Raw genomic sequence first — 25,181 nt, 5'->3', positions numbered from 1 at the left:
GCACTCACTCTCTCAATCTCTCTCTCTTGAAGATAGACATTAAATTTTTTTTTTTTTTTAAAGTTTGGAAGAAGGAAGAAGAGCATCTGAGTGTTCTCAGCAGGTGTCTTCACCTGCATCACAGGTAGAGCTGATGACTCGGGCTGAGTGGCCAGTACCTGCTCCTTCTGGACTGGAAGTGCCTGGAGGCAGCTGAGCATTCCTGCCTGCTCCATACCCCACCCGGAGAAAGGAGGGGAAAGTCAGGGGCAGGCGGCTTGCTCTGTTGCTGTTCTGGAGTGGGCTTCTCCCGGAGGCTTGCAGTAGCTGGTGTATTTAAGTTCCGTGTTGAATCTCTGCCCCAGGGACTCTTGCCACAAAACCACAGCATCTTGAGCAAGCATCTAAGTCTGGGCTAAAACCGGCTGTTACTAGCAAAGATGGTGAATTTACTTATCCATTTGCTCCCCAGCTTTACAAAAGAAGTGAAGTCCATTAAGTGGTTCAGTTACTTAAAGTGAAAGTTGAAATAAGAGCTCGGCCACATTTTTTTGTTCTCCAGTGGATTTGTCTGAGGGCAGGATAGGAAAAAACATTAAGCTCACATGCAGAAGTCTTGAAAGGAAAATACTTTTTAAGATACCCCTTTACACATAACTGTGTGTGCATGTGAACTGTATAAAACTGGGTTTTGAGGAACTCGGGCAGTCCCTGCTAAGTTTTATGACAAGCCGCCGTTTTCACCCAGGACACAGATCTGGTCCCCAGCGACATTGCGGCGGGCCTCACCCTTCTCCATCAGCAACAGGACAACATCAGGAACAGCCAGGAGCCTGATGAGGTCATCAGCCATTCCCCAGGCCCCCCCCAGGTAAGCCCGTTCTGTTGGGTTGTAGAGTTTTGACATTTATACCTATTTATGTATCTTCAAAAAACAAAGAACAGAAAAACCTGGCCAGCACCAATTTCAGGAGCAGCTGGCTTGGAACGTGAGTTGTGGCTTCTGCTGTTGTGGTTTTTCACCCGTCAGGTAAGGCGTTTGCTCACCCGGAGTTCAGGGAGCGGAGCCCGTTCCTGGCTGCTTCACATCCATGTATCTTGAAAGCATTCTCTCTTAGGAACTTGGCTGTTGCAGTCTGCGTGGCAGAAACTCAGGGACCGGGCTTGGATCTCCCTGGGTGTGTTTGTGCTCTGCGCCTGGGGAGCGGAAACGGGTCAGCTTTACTTGATGAGTTTTCCTGCCACGGGTGTTTATGCTTCTGAAAGAGAAGGTGGCACGTAGGAGTATACGTTTCTCTGCACCCCATCCCGCCATCCAGGTCTTCGCGGCTCACTTGTTGCAGGAAGGGGAGACTCCGGAGTTTGGGTTCAGGTTTATGACCTTGGTGAGTTGGTCTTGTCCGTAAGGGGCTCCCTGATACAAAAAGCTTGTTTTCCTTCTCTTACAGGAAGCTGATTTAGATGCAGAGTTAGAAAATTGCCATCATTACATGCAGTTTGCAGCAGCCGCCTACGGGTGGCCCCTGTACATTTATCGGAACCCCTTCACAGGGCTGTGCAAGATCGGTGGGGACTGGTAGGTGGATGCGTTTGAGGCCTCCGTCTTCCTTCTGGTTGTCACTTGCTACGCAGTGTGTCCTTTATTTCCTAAAAATGATCCGGTTTCCCCTTTCAGAACACTTTGTTTTGAGATATTTCAAAACTGCAAGATCAGTACTGAGAACTCCCATATATCCTTTATATGGGGCCACCAGTTGTGACTCGGTTTGGTCACATGTGCTGTGTTACTATAAATACATAGCTTCTTCCTGAACCACTGGAAGTGTGATGCAATCAGCATGCCCCTTCTCTGCGGTTACTTCAGCCTGTATTTCTGTTCCCTCCCTCCCTCCCCTTTCTTTATTTTTAATTTGAGAGAGCCAAAGTACAAGTGGGGTGAGGGGCAGAGAGAGAGAGAAAGTTACCATTAAGCAATAACTCATTTATATTCTGTATTCACAGTTTTCCAGTTGCCACGATAGTATCCTTTGTAACGGTTTTTCCTCCAGGTCAAGATTACGCATTGCACTTAGTTGACCTGCATCCCTAGTTTTTTTCTATTTTGGAACTATTCCTCAGTCATTTTTCGTCTTTCATGATCTTGACATTTTGGAAAGGACAGTGTAGGTATTTTGTAGAACGGCCCTCAATTTGCATTTGTCAGATGGTTTCTTCCTGATGAGAGTCCAGATGCACATTTTTGGCAGGAATGTCCCATGAGGGGTATTGCGCCCTTCTTAGAATTACATCATATCAGCAAACGCAAGAGGTCAGTTTGTCCCGTTACTAGAGTTTTAGAGTCTCTCCCATTCTTTTTTTTTAATGCTTTATTTATTTTTGAGAGAGACAGAGACAGAATGCGAGTGGGTTAGGGGCAGAGCAAGAGGGAGACGCAGAATCCGAAGCAGGCTCCAGGCTCTGAGCTGTCAGCGCAGAGCCCGACGTGGGGCTCGAACTCACGGACCGTGAGATCGTGTCCTGAGCTGAAGTCAGATGCTCAACCAACTGAGCCACCCAGGCGCTCCTTTTTTTAAATTTTTTTAATGTTTATTTATTTTTGAGACAGAGCATGAGTGGGGGAGGGAGAGAGAGAGAGAGGGAGACACAGAATGTGAAACAGGCTCCGGGCTCTGAGCTATCAGCACAGAGCCCGACGTGGGGCTCGAGCTCACAAGCTGTGAGATCATGACCTGAGCCAAAGTCGGATGCTTAACTGACTGAGCCACCCAGGCGCCCCAAGTATCTCCCATTCTTAATATTGATTTTTTTGTATATGTAAAACATCGACACAACTCCAGAGATGAAAGCTGTAGTAAGAAGTATGCACAGGAATGTAATGGTCTTTTAAAGGCCATTATATGTTCGCCAGAGTAAGGCCTGAAAATTGTAAACTTGGGTCCTCGTGATTTGGGGAAGACAGAACAGTGGGGATCGATGTTCCTTGGTAAGTGGCTCAGGTTGGCAGAGTACCAACCTTGCCTGTGTTTTTAGTTGTAGAACCAGGACAGCAGAATATGACTTGGTTGGAGGCGATCAGCTCAGCTGCCATTTTGGCTCCATCCTGCAGACGACAGGGCTACAGTACAGGGACTTCATTCACATAAGCTTTCATGACAAGGTAGGTGTAATGGCGCTTCTGAACTTCTTTGGGGTCCTGGAGTCCCTTGAGATTCTGACAGAAGTTACAGATTTTTTTTTTTTTTATGTTTATTTACTTTTGAGAAGAGAGAGACAGAGTGGGAACGGGGGAGGGGCAGAGAGAGAGGGAGACACAGAGTCCAAAGCAGGCTCCAGGCTCCGAGCTCTCAGCACAGAACCCGACGCGGGGCTGGAACCCACAAACCGCGAGATCATGACCTGAGCCGAAGTGGGACGCTTAACCGACCGAGCCCCTCAGGCGCCCCTACAGATTATTTTCCCCAGAAAAATGTACTTGGGGAGACACACACACAAACACACACACACTTTGCATACTGTTTCGGCTTAACGTAGATGGAGCCAGAAGTCTTCATAGAGATACTGTACTGTGTTTTTGGTTTGGCTTTGTTTTAAGTTTATTTATTTATTTTGGGAGACAGTTTGCTAGTAAGCAGGGCAGGGACAGAGAGAGAGGAAGAGTCCCAAGCAGGAGCTTAAACTCCCGAACTGTGAGATCATGACCTGAGCTGAAACTAAGAGTCAGTCACTTAACCGACTGAGCCCCCCAGATGCCCCTGCACCGTGTCTGCACGTAGCCCGCCTCCTGTTGAAGGACAGGGAGCTGCACTTGGCAGTCGTGGCTGCGGAACCGTTAGCAACGGGGGCCGGCCTAACTCTGTATCCGCAGCCACACGTTCTTACCCTCGGGACCTCCTGCCTCTTTCCCTCACCCTCAGGTCTACGAGCTTCCCTTCTTAGTGGCTCTGGACCACAGGAAGGAGTCCGTCGTGGTGGCAGTGAGAGGAACCATGTCTCTCCAGGTAGGGAGCCCAGGGACGAGGGGTGGGGCGAACGGCCAGCCGCGGGCGCCAGGAGCTGAGGATCAAGGCGGCATCAGGCAGGGCAGCAGGCGTTGGGGGGAACACTGGGACAGAAGCTGCTGAAGCAGACCCCGGTTGTGAGACACTCCCTTTGGAAAAACCCAGGAAGTCATTTTCCTTTTCACTGAGAAGCATCAGAAACAGACTGGTGGGGTTGGGGAGATGGGGGGCTTCCCTTCAAGAAGTTGCTACAGAGGCGCCTGCCAAGTCCACTCCTGGTGCTCACATGCGGACGCCTCGAGGACTGCCACTTATCTGTCCCCAGCCCGAGACCTCTCCCGTCCTGCCCTGGGGATATGCTGGGTGGCTTTTTTCTCCCTGTTTCCGTGATGTGCTTTTCGGTCTGTTCTTGGTTCCTCAATCTCATTTCCTGATTCCCATTTTGCTGCCGCCCCAGAAAGTGTAGAGAGACCTTGACCCTCTACAGGGCGGGGGTGCACCTGGGGGTGCTGGCCGGACACCACAGGCACCTCGCCTCCTCCAGACCCGCTGTCTGGGCCCCGATTTCTGGTAATTCTGCAGCAGCCCCCAGCTGTCCCCTATAGAAAGGGTGAAGCCGTCCTCGATGTCTGTCCTGCCTTCCTGCCCGGCTCTCTCTGGCCATCTCTCTGTGCACAGTGCCGTAGCCCTGATTGTGCCCCCGTCCCCTTTTCCAGGCCAGGGAAGCAGTTTTCTACCCGGGTCCCTGTCCCTGGTCTTTCATTTTCCAGTCAGTCCTCATACCGTCCACAGAGACGCTTTCCAGAATGTGGGTCCGATCTTCCCACTCCTCAGGACCTCCCTCACCGCACCCCCTTCCCCGTTGCTTTTTAACACAGAATTCGTGTCTCTTATCATGGCTCTATCGGAGCTTTGTGACCTGAGCCCCCCTGCCTTGCCACTTCCCACCAGGCACTCCACATGTTCCGGAGTCCCATCCCTGGTGGGTTAGCCAAGCTGGGGCCTGCTGCCCCTTCGCCTGGGGTTGCCCACCTCTCTGTTTCCTGAAAGTAAGTTTCTCCTTTAGTCTCTGGCGTCACCTCCTCCAGGAAGCACCCCCACCCCAATGCATTTCTTACCCTCCCTTAGGTTTCTGTGAGCCGTTGATAGCCCCTTGAGGATAGGAACCATGCTTTGTTCAAAACCCAGGTACAGGGCTCTGCTCTGTGGTACTTAGAAGAGGGGTGTACAGAGTACTTAGGCAGAAGGCGTGTCTTAGACGCGTCCCACAGCCCCCTCCCTGCCATGGGTCCCTCAGGCTTCCTGGCCACCTGGGTTTCCCTCCTGAGTTTGGGTGTGAGGTTCAGTCCTCAGTCTGACCCAGGAGACTGTCCTTCAGAGGGACCCGCCCCGCAGCGTCTGCTCTCAGCTCATCCCGGCGGCCTCTTCCAATGCGCTCTTTGCAGGACATCCTCACGGACCTGTCAGCGGAGAGCGAGGACCTGAACTTGGACTGTGGGGTGCAAGACTGTTCGGCGCACAAGGTACGAGCCCTGGGTTTTGTGTTCGGGAATGTTCCGTCCAAGAGAAGCTCAGAGGGGCCAGGGTTTTTCCAAGTCTGACTGTCCCGTGAATGCTAACCTGCTAACCGTACAGCAGATAGCCAGTGCCGAGTGAGTGCTCTCTTCGCTTTCAGTACAGATTCCCACGACAGCCCCACCAGGTTGCTTTTTGTTTCTTTAAGAGGAAGGAGCAGGTTCTGAGCCATCGAGGGACTTACCAGAGGCCACACAGTTGTTAGGATAAGTGGCACTCGGCATTTGACCCCCCAGTCGAATGCTCTTCCCTTGATGAAAGTCACACATTGTCGTGGGGAAGTCGAGGTCCAAGGAGCGTCCAGCGCGCGAGTCTCCCGCCCAGGAGCCCCGAGGGGCCCCGCAGCCCTGTCCTGTCACCCGAGGGTTTCTTGTGCAGAGGACACAACACACGAGTTCTCGTCTTGTTGGTTCTGTGCCGGTGGCGTGGGGCTGCGGGCTCCTCCTCCAGGAATACAAAGGGCCTAGAGCAGAGGTGGTTTTTTTAAACGGTTTCGATGACATGACATAATGTGACGTGTCACATTAACCACTTGTAAGCGTACGGGTTGCTGGCGGTAGATAGATTCCAAATGCCCGTCCCCGTGACCACCGTCTGTGCCCAGACTTTCTCATCATCCCGAACAAACTGTCCCTTCAGCAGTCCCCTCTCGGCAGCTGCTGAGAGACCTTCTGCCGTGTGCACAGACCGCTTTGGCTTGTCCGTCTGTCCACTGGAGGGCCCGCCGGCCACTGCTGCAGCCCTTCCTTTGCGCTCTGTAGGGACTCCACCCGGAAGCGGGGCCGCCTCGTCTCGGGGTGTTAGCTGGGTTTCAGTCGGGGAGGAGCCGCCGAACCGTCTTCTGGCCCAGCTGCACCAGTTGGCGCTCCGCTTGCAGCGTGTGAGGGCTCCCGTTCTCCACGTTCTCGTTCACACGTATCTTCCGTGGCTTCGGTGACAGCCATCCCAGGGGTGCGAAGCGGTGTCTCGCTGCGGTCTGGGTTCACGTTTCCCTGATGACTGATGCTGTCGCGAGCAGGCTGTTTTATTTAACGTTTGGGGGAATGTCCGGTCCCAGAGATCATGGCGGCTGCTTCCGGGGCCAGGGCTGTCGGGGTGGAGGGCGGTGGGCCTGTGCTGTTTTTATGCACTTGGGGGGTTTTTCAACCAAAACCCGTATCACTTCTCTAGTAATCGTTTTTTCAGCAAAATGCTTAGTTTTTATATAAACGTGTCAGAGCCGGAGTGGAGCTGATTGAGCCAGCGTCCTGCCTGGATAGTTCACAGTGCGGGGCCAGACTGGAGGCTTCGTTCTGCCCCCCGTTAGAAGCTTGACAGTCCTCAGAAGTGAATGTTCCCCCGCAACCCCTAGCTGTCTCTTTGTGCCTCGAGTCACACAGGAATCCAGTTTAACTGTCGGACACGTGAGAATGTTCGACTTTCTTACCGAGACACAGCCACTAGCCAACCACAGGATGCGGTTCCGTGGGCTGGGTAGTGGCTCTGGTCTTAGAATCTAGCCGCAGGCTTTGTGCGACCACAAGATGCGCTCTGAGCCTGGTCCCGGTCCCTCCAGAAGCAGCTCCTCCCTCGGGCCAGGAAGGTGGCTGCTGGAGCTCCAGGCCTCAGGGCCTGTACTGCTGCTCTCCGCCTCTGGCTTCACTCCTACACGTTTTGGCCCCGATACTGGCCGGAGTCGTTGGAGTTCACGACCGTGCAAGCGAGCACAGTCTTGGCCTGCGTGTGTGACACGGGCCAGGGACTCGGCCAGCTGCAGTGGTGTCCGGGTCACTTTTGGCTCTGTCTGTCCGGAGCCGGGCCTCTCTCGTGTGAGGCCAGGTCCCGCCGCCTCCCACAGAATTCAGTCGTTACCCACTCAGGGATTTGCAGTAGCTCGGGAGGCTCTCCCGCGTCTCGCATCTGAACACAGGATTTCTCCCCTTCGGTCTTGTTAGGAGAGCAGCCGCACGAGGACAGGGGCCACGCCGGCCTTGTCTCGTCCTCCATTGAAACTGCTCCATTTTTCAAGAAGCCTGTTTCTTAGGACAGCTGTATTTGTTAGGAGGTTTTACATTTCATTTCTTCTTTGAAATGGAACTAAAATCTGACCTCCCTAGAACTCATTTCCGATGGTCTTAGTTTTGCCTTTGCCAAAACTGAATGCTTGACGAATATCACTTACTCGGAACTTTATGTTTTAATGTTTTATGTTCTAATGTTAGAAGATCGGCCACCTAAAATCTAAACCTGACAATCCGTCAGGACTTGGCTGAAGTAAACCGTGGTATGTGTATACAGCAAAATATCGTATAGCTTCAGAATAAGCCATAGAAAGACCCCTTGCCGTGCACGTGTGTTCCCGATGTTACCCGTTCACTGGTTCATGAAAACAGCCATGGAGCCCCCCTCTCCAGGCCGAACTCTGCATCAGGAACCAGGAACACAAGGGCGAGTGGTAGCTGTGGCCGCTGATCCCCAGGTGCCGGTCTCCGCCTTGGGGAGACCGTCACAAATGAGTGTGCACGGTGTAAGCCTGTCACTTGTCATAACGGAACTCATTTCGTCTGATGGTCAAAAGTCACCTTCTCTCGTCTGCATTTTTAGGGGATTTCTCAAGCCGCCAGATATGTGTACCAGCGCCTCATCAACGATGGGATCTTGAGCCAAGCGTTCAGCATTGCTCCCGTGAGGTTTTCATTTTTCTTTTCCTTCCCGTCGTTGTCATCTGCCGTCTGCTTCGTTTTAACCACGACACGTTCTGCTTTTGTCCCGCAGGAATACAGGCTAGTGGTCGTGGGACACAGCCTGGGGGCCGGCGCCGCGGCCCTGCTGGCCATCATGCTCAGGAGCTCGTACCCTCAACTCCGGTGCTACGCCTTCTCCCCGCCCCGGGGGTTGCTGAGGTACTTGTTTCTGGCAGGCGTGTGACAGGGTGCCGCGTGCTCCAGACCGGTCTTGGAGCTGTGATCTCGTGATCTCTCGTGCTCAGCCCGTTTGCTTCAAGCACTGCACAGTTGCAGGGACACCGAACAGCCTTTCACAGGCCTGCGTGAGCACAGCTCTGCTCTCCAAAAGGGCACAGAGCGGAGACTCTCCACACGGAGGGACGGCTCACATCAGATGTCCTACAGAATACGTTGTGAAATGGTCACAAGAAGTCTAGGCAACCTCTGTCTCCTTACATGACAGAATTTCTTTCCTTGGGATAAGAACTTTTAAGGTTCATTTAGCAACTTTCAGTGTTTGTTTATTTTTGAGAGAGAGAGAGACAGACAGAGAGACAGAGCGCAAGTGGGGGAAGAGCAGAGAGAGAGGGAGACACAGAATCCGAAGCAGGCTCCGGGCTCCAAGCTGTCAGCGCAGAGCCCGACGCGGGGCTCCAACCTACAAGCCATGAGATCATGACCTGAGCTGAAGTCGGACGCTCACCCGACTGAGCCCCCCCAGGCGCCCCTCTCTTAGGAGCTTTCAGATGTGCCATCTGGTGTTAGTAACTCATCACCATGCTGTACTTCCATCCCCATCGGTCCCCGTGACTTATTTATAATTCGGGCTTTGCGCCCTTGGGCTCCGTTCACCCAGTCCACCTGCCCTGCAGCCCTCGCCTCTGGCAGCCACCAGCCTGTATTCTCCGTGTCTGTGAGCTTGGCTTTGGGGGATTTTTTTTTTTAGATTCCACGTATAAGTGAGATCATACAGTATTTATAAAAGTAAATAAGTCTATCTGACTGATTTCAGTTAGCATAATGCCCTCAGTGTCCATCCGTGTGGTTGCAAATCGCAGAATTTCATTGTATTTTATGGTCATTGTACACGCACGTGCACACACACCACTTTTTTTCCATTCATGTGCTGATGCACGCTTACGTAGTTCCCACGTCTTGGCCGTTGCAAATCATGCTGCAGTAAACGTGGGGGTACAGCTCTCTTTTCAAGTTAGTGTCTTCATTTTCTTTGGACACGTACCCAGAAGTGTAATTGCCGGGTGACATGATAGTTCCACGTTTAGGTTTTTGAGGAGACTCCACACTGTTTTCCACAGCGGCTGCACCAGTTTGCTTTCCCGCCAGCAGGACACCGGGGTTGCCTTTTCTCCACATCCTCGCCAGCACTCGTTATTTCTTGTTTGGGGACCTTTGTTGTTTTACTAGCCATTCGGACAAGTGTCAGGTGATATCTCGTCGTGGTTTGGATTTGCATTTCCCTGAGAAGTAGTGATGTTGAGCATTTTCACGTACCTGTGGGTCACGTGCATGTCTTTTTTTGGAAAAAAGTCCATTCGGGGTGCCTGGGTGGCTGTCAGGCATCCGACTCTTGATCTTGGCTCGAGTCTTGATCTCAGGGTCGTGAGTTTGGGCCCCGTGTTGGGCTCCACACTGGGTGTGGAGTCTACTTAAAAAGAAAATGTTTAGGGCCACCTGGGTGACTAGGTCGGTTAAGCGTCTGACTCTTGATTTAAGCTCAGGTCGTGATTTCATGGTTCACAAGATCAGGCCCCATGTGGGGCTCTGCGCTGATAGCATGGAGCCTGCTTGGGATTCTCTCTCTCCCTCCCTCCCTCCTTCTCTCTCTCTCTGCCTCTCCCCTGCTTGTACGCGTGTGCACTATCTCTCAAAAATAAACTTAAAAAAAAAAAAGGTATTGGACGCCTGAGTGGCTCAGTCAGTGAAGCATCTAACTTCAGCTCAGGTCGTGATCTAACAGTTTGTGAGTTCGAATCCCACTTTGGGTGAGCCCTGCTTCTCTCTCTGTCTCTCTCTCCCCCCTCCCTCTCCCTCTCTCTCTCTCTTTCTCTCCCTCTCTCCCTCCCTCTCTGTGCCCCTCACTCACTGGTGTCCTCTCTCTCAACAACAAAAACAAAAAAACCACAAAGTATTGCTTAAAAAAAAGAATGTCTGTTCTGCTCCTCTGCCCATTTTTAAATCTTACTGTTTTTCTGCTAGTGGGTTGTGTGAATTCTTTATATATTTTGGGTATCAACGCCTTGTCAGAGGTATGATTTGCAAATGTTTTCTCCCATTCCGCAGATCGCCTTTTCGTTTTGTCGGTCGTTCCCTCTGTGCAGAAGCTTTTCGGTTGGATGTGGTCCCTCCCTGTTTAGTTTTGCTTTTGTTGCCTTTGCTTTTGGGGTCAGATCCAAAAAGTCATCATTGAGACCAATGTCTGGGAGCTCACTGCCTGTTTTCTTCTGAGAGTTTTATGGTTTCAGGTCTTATATCTAAGTCTTTCATCATTTTGAGTTGGGTCGTGTTGTGGTGTAAGATAGGGGTCCAGGCTCATTCTTCTGCAAGTGGCTTCGGTTCTCCCAGCACCATTGCTTGAAGAGACTGTTCTGGCCGCCTCATATATTCTTGCTGCTATGTTGTAAATTAGTTGGCTTTATTTCTGGGGTGTGTGTCTGTTTTTATGCCAATACCATACTATTTTGATTACTGTAGCTTTATAATATCGTTTGGAATCCGGGAGCATGATGCCTCCAGCTTTGCTCTTCGTTCTCAAGATTGCTTTGGCGATTTGGGGTCTTTTGTGGTTCCGCATAAATTTTAGGATTATTTTGTCTATTTCTGTGAAAAATGCCATTGGAATTTAGATAGGGATTGAGCTGACTCTAGATTGCTTTGGGTAGTGTGGATATTTTGACAATATTAATTCTCCCGGTCCGCGAGCATGGAAAGCTTCCCATTTATTCTTGTCTTCAGTTCTTTCATCAGGTCTTAGGGTTTCCAGTGCACACGTCTTGCCCCTCCTTGGTTAAACTGATTCCTTCGTGTTTTTGGGGTGCAACTGTAAGTCGGATTGCTTTCTTATTTTTCTTTCCGATAGCTCATTAGCTTATGCCAACAACAGATTCCTGTATACAAGTACATACCTTGTGTTATTGTGCTTCGCAGGTACTGCTTCACTTTTTAAATTTTTTTTAAATAAATAAAGGTTTGTGGCAGCCCTGCCTTAAGCAAGTTTGTTGGGACCACTTTTCAAACAGCATCAGCTCACTTTATGTCTTTGTCACATTTTAAAGGTTCTTGCAGTATTTCAATTTTTTTCATTATTTTGTTATGTTGACGTGTGATGGCTGGTTATGACTCACTGAAAGCTCTGATGGCGGTTAGCATTTTTTAGCAATAAAGTATTTAAAAAAAAATTTTTTTTTACGTTTATTTATTTTTGAGAGACAGAGACAGAGCACAAGCAGGGTAGGGGCAGAGAGAGAGGGAGACACAGAATCCAAAGCAGGCTCCAGGCTCGGAGCTGTCAGCACAGAGCCTGAGGCAGGGCTCGAACTCACAAACTGTGAGATCATGACCTGAGTCGAAGTCGAACGCCTAAACGACTGAGCCACCCAGGCGCCCACAATAAAGTATTTTTTAATTACAGTGTGTACATTGTTTTTGTAGACACATCATTGCACACTTTAAATAGACATTGCACACTTGGGGCGCCTGGGTGGCTCAGTGGGTTAAGCGTCTGACTTTGGTTCAGCTGCTTTGGATCTCGCAGCTCATGAGTTTGAGCACCGCCTCAGACTCTGCTGACAGCTCAGAGCCTGGAGCCTGCTTCAGATTCTGTGTCTCATTCTCTCTCTGCCCCTCCCCCGCTTGAGCTCTGTCTCTCTCTCGAATATAAAGAAACGTTAAAAAAAGTTAAATAGACGTTGCACACTTAATAGACTGCAACGCGTGTAAACAGAACTTCTCTGCGCTGGGAAACCAAACGATTCACGTTAGTCGCTGTACCGCAGTATTTGCTTTACTGCAACCGAACCTGCGTAATACTGTGCCCCGTGTTATGTCCGGGGTCGTCCTGTAGCCTACAACTCTCCTGAATTTGTTTCCTGATTATTTTTTTAAGTTCAAAAGTATATTTTTCTTTTCTTACTTAACATACTTAATCCTACATAATTTTTTCTCCTAATGATAAAAGAAGTTTGTGCTATAATTTAAAAAGAAGGAAAAAGGGGAGGAACAAAGAAATTTGTATCCATCATGGAAGTTTTGGAAAATGTAAAAAAGTGGAAAGATCAGAGATTTTCTACCCAGAAATCACATTGTAACTATTTAGGTTTGTTTACTTCTAGCTGCTTGTGTGTGGCTATGTTTTACATATTAACATTTTTTACTTACTTGAGAGAGAGAGCAGAAGCTGGAGAGGGGCAGAAAGAGAGAAAGACACAATCTTAAGCTGGTTCCATGCTCAGCGTCAAGTCTGACAACACAGGGCTGGATCCCACAGCCCTGGGATCATGACCTGAGCTAAAAATCAAGAGTTGGCCCAATCAACTGAGCCAGCCAGTCACCCGGACATAATATTTTGTATACATGATATCCTTAAATATTGTTTGAGAGCATGTTTTTTATGTAGCTGCTGAGTATTCTGTTGTCTGGTTATGCCATATTTATTCTATGGATGGAAATTTACATTTTGTGGTACTATTGGTAATTATAATTATATTTAGTAATTATAATTCCATCCATTATATTTATATATAAATATTTGTATACCTTTCCAATTTTTAAAGCTTTTTTTTCTTTTTTTTAACGTTTATTACTTTTGAGAGAGAGACAGAGTGTGAGCAGGAGAGGGGCAGAGAGAGGGAGACACAGAATCTGAAGCAGACTCCAGGCTCTGAGCTCTCAGCACAGAGCCAGATGCGGGACACGAACTCACCAACTGTGGGATTATGACCTGAGCTTAACCCACTAAGCCACCCAGGTGCCCCTTAAAGCTCTTTTTATGTTAAAATATACATTTATACATATCAAAAGACATGAATGACTTCTAAAAATTTTTTTTTAATATTTATTTTTGAGAGAGAGACAGAGAGGAAGCCGGCGAGGGCAGGGAGAGAGGGAGACACAGAATCCGAAGCAGGCTCCAGTCTCTGAGCTGACGGCACAGAGCCTGATGTTGGGCTCAAACCCACAAACTGCGAGATCATGACCTGAGCCAAAGTTGGACATTTAACTGACTGAGCCACCCAGGAGCCCCAACAGGAATGACTTTTTTTTAATTTTTTTTTTTTTTTTATGTTTTTATTTTATTTTGAGAGACAGAGTGTGATCAGGGAAGGGGCAGAGAGAGAGGGAGACACAGAATCCAAAGCAGGCTTCAGGCTCCAAGCTGTCTCTCAGAGACACAGAGCCCGATGCGGGGCTCGAACTCATAGACTGTGAGATCATGACCTAAGCCGAAGCCAGACGCCCAACCGACTGAGCCACCCAGGTGCCCCAGGAATGACTTTTTTAACTGAATTTTTAGATTGTGAAACATTTAATACAAAATTTACATTTTCTGAGAAGGATAAGCAAACATCTTTACAATGTGGATGCATTTTGCCATGTGAAGAAAAGTCTACACACAAGACCTATTGTAGGATTCCAGTTATCTCACCTCCTGGGGTGGGGGTGGGATTGATGGCCAGAGGACACAGGGGGGCTCTTGGGGGTGCTGGAAACGTTCTTTATTGTGATGGTGGTGGCAGTTAAGCAGTTAAAGCATTTGTCAGGACTTGTCCACTCACACTGGGTGATTTTGCTGTGTCCACCTCAACAAAGTAGATTTAAAAATACAGCGCTCTGTACCCACGTTGAGAAACCAAGTGTTCAGTGACTTAGAATTCCCTGTGCGTCCTCTCCTTCCCTGCAGATACTCCACGTCTTGACCTTTGTGAAAATTCTTCCTTTGCTTTTTTTTTTTTTAATTTATTTATTTTTTTAACGTTTATTATTTTTCAAACAGAGAGAGACACAGCATGAACAGGGGAGGGGCAGAGAGAGAGGGAAACACAGAATCGGAAGCAGGCTCCAGGCTCTGAGCCATCAGCCCAGAGCCCGACGCGGGGCTCGAACCCACGGACCGCGAGATCGTGACCTGAGCTGAAGTCGGACGCTTAACCGACTGAGCCACCCAGGCGCCCCTCTTCCTTTGCTTTAAAAAGTAGTTTTGCTGCTTATATTCAGGTCTCCACATAGCAGTTTGGATTTGTGTGGTTTCAGAATTTATAGAACTGGATTCCTTGTCTGTTGAGTTTCCACTTTGGTGGTGTTCCTTTTGCCCATTTTTCTGTCAGGTCGTCTTTTGCTTTCTCGATCTGCAAACACGTATATTATGTAGTCCGTTCTTTTGAGGCTGCAAGTAAGTGTCGTGAATATGCTCTCCTGCTCCTCAATGTGCCCTGTACTTGCATTGAGTCCTGTCTTCACTTCCTTGCGTTCTTGATTTTAACCTTCATTTGTCAGCCTTTTCATTTATGATTTTTGTTTCTTATTTAAGAAATCTTTTTCAGGGCACCTGGGTGGCTCAGTCGGTTGAGCGTCTGACTTTGGCTCAGGTCATGATCTCATAGTTTGTGGATTTGAGCCCCACATCACGCTCTGTGCTGACCGTTTGCTCAGAGCCTGGAGCCTGTTTCAGATTCTGTGTCTCCTTCTCTCTCTGCCCTTCCCCCGCTCACGCTTTGTCTCACTCTGTTTCTCAAAAATAAATAAATGTAAAAAAAAATTTTTTTTTAAAGAAATCTTTTTCTATCCTAAGGATTCGAAGCTCATCTTTATTCCAACAGCTCTTAGTCTGGCCTTTCACCTTTAGGTAGATCTTTAGTCTGTGTTTAATTGCGTTTTTGTGTGCGGTGTGAGTCTGGGATCCAGTCATTTCCCCCTCACACAGTGCAACATCGTAGCCCTTCCCCTGCTGCCAACACAAAGTGTTGGCCTCTAGTGGTGCAAATCCCCGTGCCTTTTGCTTTTGCAAGAGCTTCGTGGCTGTTCTTAGCCCTTTGCACCTCATATCAATTTTGGGATCAACTTTGCAAGTTCCGTAAACAAAAGGCTTAGTTCTTATTTCAGCTGCCTTTACTTTCTAGTTCACTCTGGAGGTAACTAACACATTACTGAGCCTTCCAGCCTTTGAACATAAAGTCGCTTTTCAAATATTCCGGGACCCTTTAATGTCTTCCAATTAAATTTTATCATTTTCTCCTTTGGCTGACGTAGATCAAGCTCATAGAAATTTGTCTTTCCTCTTGTATCCAACAGCCTTGTTAAATTTACCTATTAATTAGAATTCCTCTGCAGATTTTTTTTTTTTTTTTTGTATATAATAACTTCACAAATGACAGTTTTCTCTTTTTTTTTTCCTTTCGGGGCTGATCACCATTAAAATGTCCTGTGTCCTTTTGCCGTCAGTCCCTTCCACCCACCCCCAGGTATCCAAGGATCTTTTTGTCACTGTAGTTTTCTCTTCTCTAGCATGTCATAAATGGAATCCTACAATACACTGTCTTTTGTGTTGCATTTCTTTTACTCAGTAAGGTGCATCCAGGTTACATGGGTGTTTGCTTTTTTCCTAAGTGCTTGTAGAATCTCCTTTTAATGTATCTTGCTTGAAAGGTTTAGATCCCCCAATCTGTGAAGGCCTAGTCACATGTGGCAGATGGCTGCCTCTGCGGTCTCCCACTCCTTGGGGGCCTCCCATCAGACAGGCATTACTGCCTTGCTCTTACTGCACGTTGTGAACTTGTCTCTCATACCTTGTTTCTTTGTTTCTAGTGCTACCTTCTGGATAGTTCTTCGGATTTCTTTACGAGATCACTAATGCTCTCTTCAGTGCTTATGATCATCTTAAAATGGAATTTTCAGGGGCGCCTGGGTGGCTCAGTCGGTTAAGCGTCCGACTTCAGCTCAGGTCACAATCTCGCGGTCCGTGAGTTCGAGCCCCACGTCGGGCTCTGGGCTGATGGCTCAGAGCCTGGAGCCTGCTTCCGATTCTGTGTCTCCCTCTCTCTGCCCCTCCCCCATTCATGCTGTCTCTCTCTGTCTCAAAAATAAATAAACGTTAAAAAAAAAAAAATTTTTTTTAAATGGAATTTTCATACAGAAATTACAAATTCAAACCAAGGTCAAAAGAGCAGAAGCCACCATTTAATCAGCTTCAGTAGTTTATTAACACGATGAATCTTCAGGTACCCCCTGCTTCCCACAGATCCCATGGCAAGATTACTTTGATGCAAATCTGAGACCTATCATTTTATCTGTAAATATGCTGATCTCTATAGCGTAGAGCACTTTTTTAAAAAGTTAATAATTTCTTCGTACCGGTAACTAACTGATCATGTTCTCCCAATGATCTCATAAAAGTTATAAATTCCAAACAAGATTCTCACATTGGATATAGTGGATTTGTCTTGTAACTGTGTTTTTTTTTTTTTGTTCGTTTTTAATCACATTTAGTAGTGTACATGCAGGCAATCCAGACAACAGAAATTCTGTGAACTCTCTTAATGTATAGATTTCTCATTTCCCTCTTTATTTCCGAAACAAGGTTACTTGTTGTGGAGAATCCACATTCTGGATTTCCTTTCTCGTATATTCACCATGTCACGTAACACGTTCCTGCGTACCGCTGGCTGTGTGTCCTAGAAGATGGTAATTATGTCTAGAAACTTGACAGACTCGGGGTTGATTTTTTTTGACAGTAATGCGTGGTGGGAATGGTACGTGATTCCTATTGGATCACCTCAGGAGGCACCGGTCTGCTGGGCTCTGTGACGTTGGCAGCTGATAACTGATATGTACATATTTTATTAGAGATTGCAAGATGTTGATATTCTGGCATTCCTTCTACAGTTATTAGCCAAAAATTAAAAAAAAAACAAAAAACTTTTCTTCCAAGTACTTGGTTATCTGAGGTATAAGCTTCTCACAGTTTAAGCAGAACAGATGCATGAATGCTTGAATCCTTCCCTGTCCTTAGCTGTGTGCCGAGTGCTGAATCGGTATTCTAGCATTCTCCAGAGGTGGACCTTAATTCTTTGAAACTATCTCAGCCCATTGCAGCAGAGTTGCTGATGTTCCCACGGTCCCCTTTTGGCCAGCGGAGTCCCTTCAAACCAGACTTCTCACCCTGCCACGGCCCTGGGTGTCCGGACAGGTGTCTCCTTTCTGGCACCGCAAAACGTTCTCAGGTTTCTTGCCCGGTCCTGCCATCTGGAAGCAGCAACCGTCTCTCCATGGAGTACTGTGTTGTTTTTGAGTAGGAAATGGTATTAGAGACTGTCACCCGGGCACCGGGTGCCCCATTCCTGCCAGGCGGGGTCACGGTTTCTAGGCCTTTTCAGTGCTAAGAGGTAGGAAGTGCTGTTGTTACCCCAAAGAGAAAATGTATCCTTACTTCATATTGACACTTTCAACTTAAAGATCGGGATTTTTACCGAAATTGTATCTTTTTTTCTCTTATGCTAAAAATCTTGGTTTCCTTGAGGCCCGGTTTTTAGTAGGTCCGCAGAGCCGTGTGCGCACCTATGTATGTGTGCAGAGGCCACACAGACTGACCACTTTCGGAATGCTGATAGTGGGAGGGTTGCTGTAGGCGGTTTGGGTTTTTTTACACTTGGTTTTGTTCTTATGTAATATCCCCCCCAGGGATGGACAGCCGACTTCTGTTGTTGGAAGGTCACCTGAAATAATCCTTCCGTTTGGCTAATACACCGCTAGGTTCATTTCTTTCACTCTCGATGCTAGGAAGTGCTTTCCTTCTTTTAATTTTTATGATTATGTAAAACACTGACATGGTTCCAAAGACAACTCTACAGAGCAAGAGACACTCAGAGAAATCTCCTTTCCATCCTTCTTCCCTGAGGTCACCATTAGTTTTTAACTTCGCTTTTCCATAATTCTCACCTATTTACATATAAAAGCAAATACGGATACAACTTTGCATTCCTCCTCCTCTTCGATAAAAGGTAGCTAAGTCTTCATGCTGCCGTGGGTGTTGTTGTAACTTGTAACTTGACCGTGTGTCCTGAGACCACCCCACAGCAGCACAGGCCACCCTCACTCTCCTGCTGCTGAGGACTCGGTACTCCCTGGACGTACTGTGGTTTATGAATTGAACAGCTCTCCAGGGGTGGACATTCGGGTTTCCAGCCTCTGCTATTATAAGCAGTGATAGCCTTTTGTATCTGTCCTTCTCCGTTTTTGCCAGCTGGTGTTTTTTCTTTGGAGCGTATTTATTTTGAGAGAGCGCGCACACCCCTGCACGAGCCGGGGAGGGGCAGAAGAGGAGAGATTGATTCCCAGGCAGGCTCCCGCTGTCTTTGCAGGGCCCGACTTGGGGCTGGATCCCACAAACTGTGAGATCATGACCTGAGCCGAAATGGAGTCGGACACTTAAGCAACTGAGCCCCCCGGGAGCCCGGCAAGAGTGTCTGTTAGGTCCCTCCAAGCGGGGCTGCGGGGGCGAAGGGTACAAGCACGCGCGTGGTCTGCCGTCTCAATCCGGCTGACGGCTGTTGTGGCTTTACTAGAACCCGGGGAAGGAGTCGCTCCGATTGGATGCTCTCTACTTTCTCTTCCCCTTTTTTAAAGGGTAGAGAACAGCCCAAGTCTCTGAAAACTGACCTCGTCACCTGGCAAAGTTGCTTGGTTTCTCTTTGGAGCTCTTTGCGGGCAATATGATCCTGAAACCTGACGAATGTTTATCTTTCTGAAATTTCAGCAAATCCCTTTATGAACACTCCAAGAACTTCACCGTGTCGCTTGTGCTAGGCAAGGATATCATCCCCAGGTGAGTCTGCCGGCGCTTCCTCGGGGCTCGGGGCAGCTGAAAGACCGGACTTCGAGCTTCAATCTGGTCTTCTGCTAAACAGGTTAAGTGTGACCAACTTGGGAGATCTGAAGAAGAGAATCTTGCGAGTGATCGCGCACTGTGACAAGCCCAAGGTAACCTGGGGGTGCCCGGAAGAGGGTCTGCAGGAGCTGGAGGCCGCGTGTGCCCCGAGAGGAAGTTTCTCAATTCAGAGGCTCTTAGCCCAGCGCACTCGATGCCGTTGCCTGAGGCTCTCTCTCCCCGGGGTACAGCTTCCATCTGGGGCTCGGGGCCGGTGCCAAGGAAAGCACACGGCTCGGTCCTGAAATGCCACGGTTAGAGACTGCGGTAGAACCTTCCCTGTTCCACTTCAGTGATGCGCTTTCTTTGCCCTGTCTTGTGACCAACAGTATTCTGATGCTTTTGGTCCCAAAGCTTAGAAAATAAGGCTGCCAAATAGAGTTTAAGAATTGTTAGTATACCATGGAATGTTGTAGTCCTTAGAAATGGTGACATAAATTTACATTTACCAACAGAGAAAGATATCCATGATGTACTGAGAAAAAAAAAAACTTTTTTTTTTTTTTTTTTAAGGGCAGATTTAAAAATGATCCACTTCAGCTCAGGTCATGATCTCTCAGTTCGTGGGTTCAAGCCCCGCACCAGGCTGACAGCTCAGAGCCTGCTTCCAAACCTCTGTTCGCCTCTCTGCCCCTCCCCCAATTGAGCTCACTCTCTCAAAAGAAACATACACACACACACACACACACACATATAATTTATTTATTATTATTATTTTTTAAAGGATTCTCAGGGGCACCTGGGTGGCTCAGTTGACTAAGCATCTGGCTCTTGATTTTGGCTCAGGTCATGATCTCACGGTGCAGGAGATCAAGCCCCGTGTCAGGTGTCGACATCATAGAGCCTGCTTGGGATTCTCTCTTGCCCTTCTCCCTGGCTCACAGTCTCTCTCTCTCTCTCAAAATAAATGAACATTTAAAGAAGTAATATAAACATGATTCTTAGAGGTATGTTTCAAGGCAGCGGATGATAGGTGGTAACAAGGATGTAGAGTTTTTTTGTTTTCTTTTTTTAAATTTTTTTTTTTTAACGTTTATTTATTTTTGAGACAGAGACAGAGCATGAACGGGGGAGGGTCACAGAGAGAGGGAGACACAGAATCTGAAACAGGCTCCAGGCTCTGAGCTGTCAGCACAGAGCCCGACGCGGGGCTCGAACCCACGGACTGTGAGATCATGACCTGAGCCGAAGTCGGACGCTTAACCGACCGAGCCACCCAGGCGCCCCAAGGATGTAGAGTTTTTGATGATTTAATTTACTATGAAAACAAAGTTTTCTGACTTTCAAAAAAATTCTTTTAATAAGCTTTCTCCTTACCAACTACCCCCAACTCCTCAAATTTTTAAAAAGTAATGTGCTTAAGGGAAAGAATGAAGCTGGTTGGCAGAACTGCCTAAAAAGAATTAAGGGTAACTTTTTCTCAAAATCTGCATGATGTGGTTTTTACTGTTGCTTCAAGTTTGATGTGGCTTCGTTGTGCAAGAGATACAGGAGTTCGGGCCACCGAGGTCCACGCTCCTAAGACCTGTGGTTTAAACAAACCAGGGAGGTATCTGAGCTCTGAAGTCACCGTCCCGCAGCAAGTGCTGTGGTCCAAGGTCTGTGTGGCCCGGGAAGGACTGGGTGACAGGCACCTGCCTTCTCGCTCTCCCCTCAGTACAAGATCCTGCTGCGCGGGTGCTGGTATGAGCTGTTCGGAGGCGACCCTGACAACCTTCCAACAGAGCTGGACGGGGGCGCCCAGGGACACCTGACGCAGCCGCTTCTGGGGGAGCAGAGCCTGCTGACGCACGGGTCCCCGACATACAGCTTCTCCAGCGACTCCCCCCTGGAGTCCCCCGCCAAGTACCCCCATCTCTACCCTCCCGGCAGGATCATCCACCTGGAGGAAGAAGGCACCTCGGGGAGGTGAGTGCGGGCGGCGTGGCTCGGTCCCCCTTGACGCGCGCTTCCAGCCAGGGGGGGCGCTCCGCGAGTTCAGCTTCTGTCTGTCTCAGGTTTTGCCGCGCCGCGGCTCGGTATAGTGCGAGGTGGGCACACGAATCACAGTTCGGCAAAATACTCATCGGCCCGAAGATGTTAACGGACCACATGCCCGACGTCCTGATGAAAGCCTTGGACAGCGTGGTGTCCGACAGGGCCGCCTACGTTTTCTGTCCCCCCGGAGGTGGCTCCAACGTGGACGTGGTGTAAGTAGAGCTACTCTAAACCGCTCGAGGACGGCAGACTCACACTTTTGTTCTTACGTGGACAGTAGCAGAGTGACGTCCGTGATGCCGGTGGATGTCCGTCGATAGGAACCCGACAGGTACTAGATTTGGTGGTCTTCTGAATCACGGAACGATTTGGGAAGTCATTTTGGTCACAGCGTTAGCAAGATCGGGTGTCAGGAGAGAACACGGAGATGACGGGACTCGTGTAGGAAGCTTCGGGAAGCTCCAGGGCAATTCCCTGATGATCTCAGAACCGTCCCAGCACAAGTTGGGATCCACGGCCAGGTTTAAGGACCTGACGGATCTGTGGACTCTCACCCCCGTCCCACCTTTTCACTGACAGGGTCTCGTCTTACCACTGTTTAGGAGTCTGAACCCGGCAGACTGGATTTTCCTGGCTACACAGTCTTAGTGCGTCACTGTAAGGGTACGGATGGGTCTTCTCCTGGGTGGCGCTGAGGGTCAGCCCCGAGGTCAGGCTGGGAACTGGGGCCACTGCTCCTTGGCGCTCCAGCTCAACATCAAGCTGCTTTATTTTCACCTATTACTTTGGCTTTTGGACGTCAGCCAGTGAATTCCGAGGGAGTTTATAATAAAGCACTTACACGTGTCGTTCGTGTCTGTACAGTGACGTACTCTTCCACTGGATGTTTGCGGGAAGGCCTGTTTTACTGGGTAGTTTTACAGCAATCGCGTTTGAAAAGCTTTCTGTCTGAACAAAAATGAAGTCTTCTTGGATAGTTTTTTTCTTGGAGCTCGGGCTAAAGACTGAGATTGCAGAGGCATCTGATTTAACCCCCACCGAAGCGCTAGGAAATGACGGTCAATTGGTCTCTTTAAAAAGCATAAATACACCAGGATGGGGAAAGAAGAGAAGGAACAAATGGTTGACTGGAGGAAACAGGATCTTACGTGGAGGAGGAAAGACCAGAACTGCCCTGGTTTACAGCTCAGATTCCCCAGGCACCTGGGACAGAGGGTGGCACAGGACTAGTCAGGTGAGCTGGTTTGCCAGAAAGCTGGAAGAAATCTGGCCCTTGGTTCGCTCTGGGGTGGAGGGGGCCCCGGACAGCAGCGCACTTGAAGGCAAGGGGATGAGGTCTCTCAGCTTCTCACCCTTGGCTGCCAGAACCTTCATGAAGATTCTCCAAGTTATCTGACCTCTGGAGACCCTTCCCTCAGGGCCTCTGAGCTGTCACAGCCATTAACGCCTTAGGTTCCGCAAACCTGCAAAGGCCCATTTAGAAAACTCCAGTTGAGATGCCACGGTAATGTCCAGTTGCTGTGAGTTTGGGTTCTAGACACAGTTCCTGTACACTCGGGGCAGAAAGCTGGCAGATCTGAGATGCCCGTGGACGCCACCTGTGGGCTGGTTTCCAATCTGTTTTGTAAAGGCTGTCGACCTTTAAGCCTGGGGCCAAGGACCACCAGGCACGTGAGCGACAAGCGACCGGGAGAAACTTCCAGCTACCCCCACCACAGCTTGCGGACAGAGAAGACGGATCCGGAAACTGAAAAAGTGGCAGAGAGTGAGAACACCTGAAAGTTAAAAGCAAGAAAGATGAACTCCAAAGCAGCCAGGCGGCAGCCACCTGCAGAAGGGCAGGCAGGACAGAGGGGGAAGGAAGTACAAGGGACAGCAGCCGCACGGGGTGTGCAAGGCGGGAAGACATCCCACACAACTGCAGTGGCCGAGACGTGAGAGCACGGGTTCCCCACATGCTTCTTTCTCAGGAAACACCCGGAGAATGTGTTCAGCAAGAGGAAGCAAGTTAAGAGACAAGGAGCCGGGGGCACCGGCTGGCTCAGTAGGTAGAGCAGTGCCTCCTGATCTTGGGGTCGGAGTCTGAGCCCCACATTGGAGGTAGAGATTACAAAAAAATAAACTCAACATCGACACGTAAGAAAAGTGGTGGCCAGAGGATGAGACTAGGAAAATGCAAATTGCTGAAACAGCAAACATCCTGAGGAATTTCGGTATCGGCTGGAAGTCTGCAGTTAAATCGTGAAGCACACAGAAGAGCAAATAGTCTTAATTATCCTCAAAGAAACGAGTAGTTGTGCCGCACAGTCCTGCTCCTCAGTGGCTCAGCCAGGCGCATCTGCACAGTAACACGGATGCTAAATAGCGAACACCAACCAGGATCGGGAAGGAAGGGTATGCCGGGGGCGGGGTGCCACTGGGAAAGAGCCGGGGCTCCCGGGAGGACCAGTGGTAACGGCTGAATCTGAAAACTGCAGTAGCCAGCACCAAGGTCCTGTGACTTCGCCAGACCCCCACGGAGGGGAGAGGGGCCGGAGGGTGAAGCAAAGAGCCGGCGGTCGCATCAGGCACACACGCCTCTCTGACGAAGCCTCCACCAGACACCCAGCGGGACGGGTCCAGAGAGCTGGCGGTCTGGATGGGTGAACACGGGGAGATTTGGGGTGGGGAGGGAGCTGGGAACCGCGTGGGGGCTCTGTGTTCTCCCCCACACCCGGCCCTACGCATCTCTCTTTGCTAAGCAACTGGTGATAAAAACTGGGCGGTAAAAAGCTACATCACTTAGCCATATGGAGATAAATAACTAACAAAGGTTAAAAGAACTCAAACTGGTTGCCTTGGGGGAGGGTGTGATGGGAGACAGCGGTTTTTGTAGCAAACTGTCAGAACTACATGGTCTTGAAACTGCCTTTTAAAAACATCTTTAAAAAATACTCAAAAATAAAGCAATCTTCAGAATGATATAAAGGATTTAGAAGATGGATTCTGACATGACCTGTTCATTGAAGTACAGTTTCAGGCTTAAAGTCATAATCGGCCTCCTTCCCCCCCTTTTCGGGCTCCCAACAGCTGCCAGCTTCAGCCCAGAGCTCTGGCCCCAGTTGCTCGGGCACCCGTGTGGACGTCCCACCCGCATCCGAAGGTCCCAAACCCAGCCTGACTCCCCACCGGTCCCTGCTGACTCTTCAGCTTCTCCCCTGGAGGGGCCCCTCCCCGTCCCCCAGCATGAAAACCTGCACTGGAAATGTGTTTCCAAGCGCCTAGGATTTTCAGGTGAGGCAAACGAACACACACCCCAGGAGGCTGTTCGAGCTCTCAAGAATTCAAGTATTACAGTCATATGATTCAAGGATTTATTAAGTCACACATGCAAAACATAACTGCTAATTGCATTAGCAAAAGATCAATGTAAAAACACTCCACAAGTCTGCAACGGTCAATTTAAAAAACTTTGTTCTAGTGGTTGAAAGGTCCAACCTTGTATTCTTGCCAGCGGGTAAGTTGTACAGAACTTGGTTAGCACGAGCACGGGCTTACAGAACCTCACAGACCCAAAGGAACGTGGTTGATTAGGCAGAGCGACAGGAAGCGTGTGTCCGGGGGAAGGCGGCGAGGAGGAGGGTCAGCATTAGTCAAGGTACAGTACTGGTGATCTGGCAAGACAGTGATGTTACGAAAGTTCATAGTTTAGGAATATCTAAAATATTTCAAAAACTGTAAAGCTGCAACACATGATTTTTACACCTAGTTACTAGAAAACTAAGGAAAGCGCTTATTAGCTCTGAATAAAGTAACAAGGGAACAGGAATGCACTTTCACTAATCTACAAAAAAAAAGGTCTAATGCATTATCAGAAAGATTTTATAATACAAGGAGGCATATTGCTCATTAAGAAGGGGTTCTATAAGAAAAGCACTAAGTCAGCAACTATGGGAACGACCAGTTCAAAGATGAATTAAATGCCCGATCTCAGGAGGGATGGAGTCTAAGAAAAAAAGCTTAAAACACTTA

The 25,181-nt window shown here is 48.8% G+C and overlaps 1 protein-coding gene across 3 annotated transcripts in view; it reads left to right on the top strand.

Annotated features, from left to right (window-relative positions):
* Window positions 1-25,085, top strand: part of DAGLB (diacylglycerol lipase beta) — a 37,690-nt gene extending 12,605 nt beyond the window's left edge. For 2 of the 3 annotated variants that reach the window (XM_019422566.2, XM_019422568.2), the window contains 12 exons: window positions 728-850; window positions 1,428-1,555; window positions 3,010-3,136; window positions 3,894-3,977; window positions 5,423-5,500; window positions 8,136-8,216; window positions 8,307-8,434; window positions 19,023-19,091; window positions 19,174-19,246; window positions 20,851-21,101; window positions 21,191-21,382; window positions 24,240-25,085. In XM_019422566.2, the coding sequence (XP_019278111.2) occupies window positions 728-850; window positions 1,428-1,555; window positions 3,010-3,136; window positions 3,894-3,977; window positions 5,423-5,500; window positions 8,136-8,216; window positions 8,307-8,434; window positions 19,023-19,091; window positions 19,174-19,246; window positions 20,851-21,101; window positions 21,191-21,382; window positions 24,240-24,330 (1,425 nt within the window). In that variant the 3' untranslated portion in view covers window positions 24,331-25,085. Of the gene's footprint in view, window positions 1-727; window positions 851-1,427; window positions 1,556-3,009; window positions 3,137-3,893; window positions 3,978-5,422; window positions 5,501-8,135; window positions 8,217-8,306; window positions 8,435-19,022; window positions 19,092-19,173; window positions 19,247-20,850; window positions 21,102-21,190; window positions 21,383-21,772; window positions 24,154-24,239 lie in introns of those variants that run through there. The other variant, XM_019422567.2, reaches the window with a different exon arrangement.
* The last annotated feature ends 96 nt before the right edge of the window (window positions 25,086-25,181 follow it).

Source organism: Panthera pardus, unplaced genomic scaffold (genome assembly GCF_024362965.1).
Source record: "Panthera pardus isolate Hobbes unplaced genomic scaffold, ASM2436296v1 HiC_scaffold_4, whole genome shotgun sequence".
NCBI classification, from domain to species: domain Eukaryota; kingdom Metazoa; phylum Chordata; class Mammalia; order Carnivora; family Felidae; genus Panthera; species Panthera pardus.
This window is presented reverse-complemented; position numbering and strand designations above follow the sequence as displayed.